The 8,738-nt window shown below is 44.1% G+C and overlaps 1 protein-coding gene across 2 annotated transcripts; it reads right to left on the minus strand.

The window, feature by feature from the left end:
• Positions 1-800: 800 nt before the first annotated feature.
• LOC103022752 (nucleus accumbens-associated protein 2) lies at positions 801-5,076 on the minus strand. Of its 2 annotated transcripts, none has more exons than XM_007243883.4 (6): positions 4,728-5,076; positions 3,440-4,272; positions 3,137-3,313; positions 2,900-3,005; positions 2,554-2,651; positions 801-2,242 (listed from the first exon to the last, which is right to left on the minus strand). In XM_007243883.4, the coding sequence occupies exons 2-6, from the start codon at positions 4,215-4,217 to the stop codon at positions 1,698-1,700; spliced, it is 1,704 nt and encodes a 567-aa protein (XP_007243945.1). In that variant the 5' UTR covers positions 4,218-4,272; positions 4,728-5,076; the 3' UTR covers positions 801-1,697. The 2 variants fall into 2 exon arrangements, with proteins under 2 accessions (XP_007243945.1, XP_007243944.1); XM_007243882.4 differs by having other exon boundaries at positions 3,416-4,272; positions 4,728-5,073.
• Positions 5,077-8,738: the final 3,662 nt, after the last annotated feature.

The following is an 8,738-nucleotide window of genomic DNA, read 5'->3' on the forward strand; positions in this document are numbered from 1 at the left end:
CCCATATTGTCCAGTAGTTGCAGTGCTGTGTGGCCAAGAAAAACTGCTTTTTTATTTTCTAATCTTAGCAATGACTTTATTACTGTTTATCACTTCACCTGTCAGACCTCTAATTCTTCTCTTCAGAGTCTTTTGAAGGTGTAGGAAACAAAACTCTCTGCCCTGCAGGAACATACCAGTATTAGAAGTTATCCTGACGCAAAAGTTTTGTCATCCGGCGTCATGACCAACATTCAACTTAAAATAAGTAATCTATTGACGTGGTGGTTAGCTGGGTGCTCTCGGGCTTTATCTGTAATTTCTCTAAAGAAATTAGAATGATATTTTTAATAGATACAGAGTTCTCTGTGTCTTTTTCTAGGTACTATGATGAAAGTGTAAATGCTGCAGTAGAGAGTGCAGTAATATAATCTAGCACTGCTTTACTACAGACAAAGGATTTGGAAATTGCCATATTTTAAAATCCATTTCCAAAGCTCAGATTATTTTCATTGCTACTTACCAGCTGTAAGCTGTTAACCAATGAATTGTTTGCTAAAAATCATTCCCTCTTTTTTTTAACATATGAGGTTTTTTTTTTAACAGCACTAAAATTACTTTTGCTCAGTTTTTAGTTTTATTTAAGGTCCTGGCAAATTTTGTACACTTTATTTTGTACCATTTCCCATTATTAACTGGACCTATAGATGCTTAAATGGCAAAAAAAACATATGATATATCCATAATAAGTAAGATAGCTCAGATCATTCCTGTGTAATTACTGTAACAACTTCAATCATACAAAGAGCAAGACCAGCATGTCCCTCAAAATAAGTCTGTCCTTTATTTCATTTCTAAAACCATCAGTGTTTCAATGTTTCCAGACCAGCTGATATGCAAAAATCAGGCAAGCATGTACTATACAGCAGCTTGAGCCCGAGCGAATAGAGAGGAGAAAAAAAAAAGAGCATGGGAGGAGAAAGTGAGAGTCCAGCATTTCTCTCTCCAGAGGACTGTTTTGTTCTCTGTTCTGCTTCCTACTCTGTGTTCACGTCAGCAGTCCCATAGTCAGCTCTTTTTCACTAAAGCAGCCCTCTGCTCTCCTCCTGTTATAGTCCAAACCCAGCATTTGGAGCTCTGATATTTTTGAAGCATGTATATTGTGTTAATGAACAGGAGCATTGGCATTGTCCTTTGCTTTTTGTTTCTTTCCTTTTCCATGCAGTGGTCCATGAACCATTTGTATGTGTGTGTATGTGTGTGTGTGTGTTTGTATGTTTGTGTATATGTTTGTGTGTGTGTGGAATTGTGTGGAAGAAGATTAGTCAGTAAAATGCTGAGCATCCACATCCATAACAACCCAGCCTGTAGGATGTTAGCATGTGTGAGTGTGTGTAGGTGTGTGTGTGTGTGTGTGTTTATAGTATATGTGTGTTTGTTTGTTTGTGTATATGGGTAATAGAAAGATTGATTGAGTATTACTTATGATAAAATGACTTTTCTGGCTTTATCTCTTAACAGCTCTATGCAGATTGGTGTATTTGGCGTTGATATTTAAAGTTCTTTTGATATATCCAGGGAAAGTATCGCATGTCCATATTTTTCCCCCATCGTGCAGCGTTTGGCATGGTATTGATATTTAAGTGGCATAATCCATGTAATTAGTGGTGGTAGTCCAGTTTGTAGACCAGATTAGAGTGGCTTAAAGAAACTGGGACTCACTGGTCATCTACCAGGGGTCTTTCTCCGCTGTGTTCTTCTGGCTGGCTTTTAGGACTACTTCCTGCTCCGTCCCCATCTGCTCTCTTGCTGGCCGGGTTGATAGTAAGCACAGTCCCGGCTCTCTCCGAGCCCTCCAGATGCCTTGCCGCCGCATCCTCCGGGTTATCCCCAGGTCGTGATCGCAGCGGGTCCGCTTTGCCGGACGGCTCTGCGCTGGCTCTTTCCTCAATCGAGGCTCCGGGAAAGTGACCATTTCTCAATGTCTCTCTGCAGTCCCCATAGAGGTGCTGCTCCAGTGTCAGGTTCGACTGGGCCAAGTGTTTGAAGTCAGACTCGAAGGGGAAGGAAGGGCTCGGCTGGGTCACACCGTCCACCTGGCCCAGGACCACGGAACCCCGGTATGCCTCAATAGCCTCCGGAAGCATGGACTTGATTTTGGGCAACCAGCGCTTACGTACCCTGCGGGCGTTTGTGCACATATCTGCTGCGATTACATTCATTTCACTCTCCTTGAAGTTGGGGGCAAAGTTCTGACAGTACACTTTGAGGGAGGAGGGGGTTGGAAGGGGGAGGGGAACAAGAAAAAAAAGAAATAGTAGCAAGGTGTTAATTACATTGTCAAGAAAGAATTCAAGCTGAGAAAACTGAGATGGCTTCAGTCCCCAGAACTTATATATGGGATATGGTATTGAACATGGAATCCCATTTGACTATTACCCCAGGATTTTGTTTTTCTTTATTATACTTAAACTTGTATTTCAGGTAACTAAAGCCTTAGAGTTGAGACAAGAATAAGAACAATAATTCCCAGCATGAGATTATGATGTTAACAGAAGGTCAAAGCTGACTCACGTTTGACTGTGTTTAGTATTCGGCTGTCCAGGGGTTTGCGATTTGGATCGCAGTTGGAGGAGCGAATGCCTGTCCCACAGCTGTCAGCCAGTGTGTTCCTGCAATTGTGATACCACAGTCAGCCACGGGAGGGCACAAGTACTAAACATTTCCACAACAGCAGCATTCATCACACACACCACTCTGATTCTTTGAAAGCCTAATTTGCAGAGACTGGCTGCACATGGGTCCACATCCTAAAATGTCCGACTTACACAAGTATTTTCACAGGTGTTTATCCAGAATATTCAAATAGCCACAGGCCCACATGCTTTATAGACAAAAGCTGTGCTTAAGCTGTACAGACCTGTCAAAAAATGCAGCAAGCAGGCGCCTGAGCAGGACTTTGTGCTTGACCCCGGCGCACAAGTGGCAATTCATCAGCTGCCCACGTGTCATAAACACACCGGACCCTTTCACAACACCAACAAGAGAGAAACAATGAGGCGCCAGCTTTCCAAATGTGTCGTAATGAAGTATGCGTGCCTACTCAGTCACTTGATCAGCTCTTTCTCAGATAACGTGCACACAAGAAAGGCCTTACCTGCAATCAGCTCGAGTCTCTCTCCCGGATCTCCCTCCGTGTAGAGGGCTGGGTGGCAGCGGTACCCGATCTGGCTGATAAGTCCGGCAGGCAAAGCTTCCCTGTCCCCTCCGAGCAGTACGCAGAAACGGCTCTCCAGGGAAGGAGGCAGTGAGGACACCTCCATCTTCTCGTGCACTAGGAGGAGAGGAGAGACACATACACAAAAAGTCAGGGGGGAGCTTAATCCCAAATGTTCAGACAAGTCTATATTAGAAATTGATCCATCTTGACATTTACTGCCATAGAGACTGGCTGAGACACCATAGATCTTCCCGCTGGTAAGGTTGTCGTATGAGTCATCTTCAAAGTCCTCCTCCTCGTTCTGATGGGACGTGGGGCTGTCAGTGGTGGGCAGGCTGGACGCCCCGGGACTGGAGTGATCTCTGGATGAGTGCTCGTATGGATGGACCACACTCAGGGTCCCGTTTCCCAGCCCACTGGTGTAGAAAAGTGTGCTACCCCTGGAAGACCTGCTCCTGAGTCCCTTGCCATCGTCATCGGCTTGCTTGAGCTCCCCGCTCTGAGCGCACACCGGGGTCTCCAGCTTCTCCTCCTTGATTTTGCAGACGGCCGTGGGCTGGTCGCCTAGCAACAGAGAAGAGTTGTTGTTGTTGTTCGGGCTGGGTGGATCGTCCACGGCAGACGTCTGCGAGTCACAGAACGGAGCGTTAGCCTTGAACATCAAGTCCATGCCGCGCTCTACGATGTTCTGGATCTGCAGGTATCCCGCCGTGTACATGACCATCAGCTGGTCGCTGGCTGTCACAGTCATCCTTCCTGTGTAGCAGAAGGACAGGATCTGCTGGAAGCAAGACGGTGCCACAGAAGAGGGCAACTCAAAGAGGGCCTGGCTGCTGTCACTGAAGAGGTCACGGAAGTAGAGGCTGCTGGCAGCCAGCACAGCCCGGTGGGCCTTGAAGGCCTGACCGTTGACCATGATTGCAACATCGCAGTGCTGGCCTAGCAACCGCTGCTCGTTCAGGCTGTCAAGCACTGCACTGCCAAAGTTGGGGATCTCCATGTGCAGGAGCTGAGACATCACGCCGGCTTCAGTTCTCCCCAGGATGTAGATAGAGGACTTCCCCAGTGGACATCTGCAAAGAGGAGGGTCCACATTGAAAGGGCATTAAGGCATTAAGAAGAGAGGCTTACAAAAAGCTTACAAAAGTTGCAGCTTACAGAAGTAGACAACCGGAATTGACCCCATTCCTAAAAGTAAGAAGGCACTTGAAGGCGTGACACTAAAGTATATCACTCTTCTCTGAATCACGACTGAAGGACGACTGACTGAACTAAGAGAAAAAAGCTAAAGCAACCTGAGAGAAGAGCAGCAGCTCCCCTACCAAATGCCTTCCTCTCTGCTTTCCCCCCCAACAAGCATTAGCACAGACTACAGTCTGCATGTTTGGTAACTCTGACTAAGCTTGGCAGGAGTACCCAGCACAAGAAGTAGAGAAGTAGAAGCTGCAAACTGACTGACCGACCCACCAACCCTGCCCTCCCCTCCCTCTTTTCCTCCCTCCCCTGTCCCACCACCCCACTACCTGACCTCTACAGCAGAATCCTCCGAGACGGGAGAGAAGGCAGACAGCTTCCTCCTCACATTAGCTTGGCAGGACGAAGGAGAACGAGGAAGGGAAAGAGAGAGAGAGGGTGAGAGAGCAAGCAGGAAAGCAAAACAGAGATAGAGAGAGAGAGAGAGAGAGAGAGAGAGAGCAAGAGTGTGTGTGAGAGAGAGAGATGTCTCTCAATCCGTCCTCTCCTCCCCTGCACAGGACTTCCTAGTGCGAGAGAAGAGGGAAAGCGAGCGTCTGTGTGCAATCGATGCACCATCTACTGTATGTCACAGAGAGGGAGAGAGAGGCTATAGGCACAGACACAGAGACGGGGGAGAGAGGGGGAGGGAGGGAGGGAGACTGAGAGAAAGTCATTTAAGGACACATGGAGTGAGAGAGGGGGAGAGAGAGTGAGGCAGTGCGAGAGAGAGAGAGAACAAGAAAGAACAGAGTGTGTGTGTGAGAGAGAGAAAGAGAGAGAGAGAAAGAGAGGGAGGCTGATGCGGATAATTGCCCTGCAGAGTTAAACGCATGCATGTGCGATAGAGACAAAAGACAGGCAGAGGCACGGCAATGGCTCACTTTTTTATTAGAGCATCTAACAAAAAAAAATAAAAGACGAGATAGGGGGGAAGGAGGGAATGAGGGAACGAGGGGGAGAAATGAGCAAATTCACCTCATGTCAACCTCCTCGGCGAGACTGAAACGCAACGAAGGTGCAGTCACATAATCCATCAGGAACTCTCTCTCTCTCTTTCTCTTTCCCTTTTACATTTCCCCCTTTTGTTCCCCCTTATTTCTCTCTCTTTCACTCTCTCTCTTTTTTACTCTCTGTCTCTCCCTCTGTTTCCCATGCTCTCCTTCCTTCTCTCTCTCTCTCGCTCGCTCTCTTCCTCTGCCATGCTCGGCAGGATTATTTACATTAAGGGCAGACAAATGGAGTGTGCCAGGAGAGAGCAACGCTGCAATGCAGTCCCTGTCACAGGCTGGCATGCTCAGTACAGAGTCTGCATACCCAATCAGATGTGCCAACACGGCATCAGACAGATAACAGCCAGACAGGAGAGGAGGGGAGGGGGGGATGAGGAAAAGAAAAAGAAAAAGAAAGAAAAACACAAGCACAAGAGGAGCAGACTCAGCCTTCCGACCTGCGTCTGCTGTCACGTCTTTATACGTATATTATCAGTAGGTCATCAACATATATCAGCAGCTTTAGCTTTTTGCCTTTTAAGCTTTTAACAAGGCAGTTGCGTGAGTTTGCCATGATTCGTGATTCAAGGTAGACGGGCAAAGGCAATGCACTGCAGTGTGAGAGAGAGAGAGAAAGAGAGAGAGGCTATATGGAGCACTAGGGTGGTAAAGCAGCATCACTCAGCACAGTAGATGAAGAGGAGGAGGGTGGAGGAGGAGGAGGGTGGAGGGTGATGGTGGTGTTGGGGTGGGAGGGGTGTGGGGGGGTTCGGTTTGTAGCAAGAGAAAGGCTCTGACTGGGGCTCTGCCTTTGACTCATTGCCTTTTAAGGCTAAGACGCCCATAGAAGAGCATGAGTCAGCACTATTTAAGAAGAAACGTAAAAACCGCCGGTAATCTCCAGCTCACGCGTCACCGATATTAAAGTGGGGGCGGAATTATATTATATAAATAATGTATGTCAGACATACGCCCTTGTAAATACTGCAGGAGTTGAGCTCGCCCGACTGTCTGGTCTTGGTCTTTTGAAAAGCGGTGAAACTGTGTCAGCTGGAAAAAAAAAGAGAAAAGAAGAAGAAAAAGAAGAAGCAGAAGAAAAAAGACAAATTGTTCTTCAACTAAAGCTCGACTCCAGAAACTTCTCCCATCCCCTAGATTCTCACTGCAGTCTGATCTTCACTTTATCTCATTCCTGAAACTTTTCTTCTCTTCTTTTTCCTTTCCTCCTCCCACCACAACACCCCCCCACCCCCCTCCCGACATCCAGAATCAATAATTCTAGCTTTGAGCCGATTCTTCCCCTGACAAGTGCGCGAGAGTGCGCAAATGTGCAAGTGCAGAACACAGCTTCAGCTTTATACACAGTACAGCTTTATTTCATATATATATATATATATATATATATATATATATATATATATATATATATATATATATATATATATATGTTGTCTGTAAAAATTGAGAACACTGTTCCACATCTGGGAGGCTGACAGCTGGGATGCGCGAGCGGTAGACGTGGAGAGAGATTGCATGGTCACATGTATGACGTCCCTGGAGAGGAGAGAGACTGCAGTCCAGGCTTTCTGTGTGTGTGTGTGAGAGAGAGAGAGAGAGAGAGAGAGAGAGAGAAAGAGAGAAAGAGAGAGAGAGGGAGGAGGCTCCACACTGCCCACTGGAGGACAGACGCAGCCATGCCGCAGTGAAACTTCCTGAGAAGAATATTTGGTGGGACGCTGTTGTTAGGTAGTGTTCACAGTAACAATTGAATAGACATATCTCAAGGTTCTTTAAGTGTGATACCTACAAAAATGTCTACTTTTGGTTCCCAAATAATACAAATAATTTTGAAAAAAGAGATGTGTGAGAATTTACCAGTGAGAAAAACCTTTTTATTAGAAAACATCTCCTTTTTTGGTCAGTTTTATGTATTAAGTTCTTCACATTTATTAAAGGATTGATGGATTCAACAAGACTATTGTCATTCACATCACATGTGGTACACGCCAGTACCACCTAAAAGAGAAATTGTTAAAATAAGATAAATATAAAGATGAAATTAAATAAAATATAATAAATATCAAGGTGAAGGAAGGACAGTAGGGAAGTAGCAGCAACATGGAGTCCAGAGTGCACGTTTTCCTATAGTAGCATAAATAAGTATGAATGAAGAGCAGCAATATGATAAAGTGTCTCAGTGCAGAAAAAAAGTGTCAGTGTCTTTTTAAATATACAGATAATTAAACATACAGATATGATGGCAAAAAATTGAAGGTCCCTTGGTTTGGTGTAGAATGTGTAAAATGATTTGATATTTGCTAATGTAAAGTTTTGTTTTGTAACACTTTGTAATAAGGGTATATTAAATGACCAGTACTTACCAGTACATAATGTCTTATCTTAATTATTAATTGGCAATAGTTAAAGTAGCAGTACTTTAGAAAGTAGTAGTGTTCCTCAGTAAACAGAGGGCATAATATTATAATATAACATCATCATCATGCTTCTGCTACCAGTCATATACAGCTCTGGAAAAAATTAAGAGACCACTTACGTTTCTGAATCAGTTTCTCTGATTTTGCTATTTATAGGTATATTTTTTAGTAAAATGAGCATTGTTGTTTTATTCTATAAACTACAGACAACATTTCTCCCAAATTCCAAATAAAATATTGTCATTTAGAGCATTTATTTGCAGAAAATGAAAGTGTCTAAAGTAACTAAAACGATGCAGAGATTTCAGACCCTAAATAAGGCAAAGAAAACAAATTCATATTTATAATATTTGGTGGATTAACCCTGGGTTTTAATCACAGTTTACATGCATTTCAGCATGTTCTCTTCCATCAGTCTTACACACTGCTTTTGGATAACTTTACGCCTTTACTCCTGGTGCAAAAATTCAAGCAGTTCAGTTTGGTTTGATGGCTTGTGATCATCCATCTTCCTCTTGATTATATTCCAGAGGTTTTAAATTTGGTAAAATCAAAGAAACTCATCGTTTTTAAGTGGCCTCTTATTTTGTTCCAAAGTTGTATATTCATTTAGAAACATGGGTATCTGGTAGGTCCCAGAGGCCTTTTATTTCTGTCTTTGACAGCATTTTTTGGTGACCTGAGCAACCATGCACTGCCTCTTTAAGACATTATTGAGCAGTTCCATTTTTGTAACTAATGCCTCAATTTTTTATTTACTTCAATATTTATTTATGTTTAATAATTTATGTCTTAACTAGTGTCAATTAATAATTAGTTTACCATCAAGTAATGTTATTTGTGACCCATGCTGTATTGTTTTACAATACAGCATGGGTC

Source organism: Astyanax mexicanus, chromosome 22 (assembly GCF_023375975.1).
Source record: "Astyanax mexicanus isolate ESR-SI-001 chromosome 22, AstMex3_surface, whole genome shotgun sequence".
NCBI classification, from domain to species: Eukaryota; Metazoa; Chordata; class Actinopteri; order Characiformes; family Acestrorhamphidae; genus Astyanax; species Astyanax mexicanus.

Excerpts from the sequence above, each read along its gene's own strand:
- LOC103022752 (XM_007243882.4), bottom strand. The coding sequence starts at position 4,217 with ATGTCTCAGCTCCTGCACATGGAGATCCCCAACTTTGGCAGTGCAGTG. Across the intron at positions 3,314-3,415 it reads CTCAGCCAGTCTCTATGGCA|TGCACGAGAAGATGGAGGTG; the intron begins GTAAATGTCAAG and ends CTCTCCTCCTAG. Across the intron at positions 2,652-2,899 it reads CTTGCTGCATTTTTTGACAG|GAACACACTGGCTGACAGCT; the intron begins GTCTGTACAGCT and ends TCACAATTGCAG.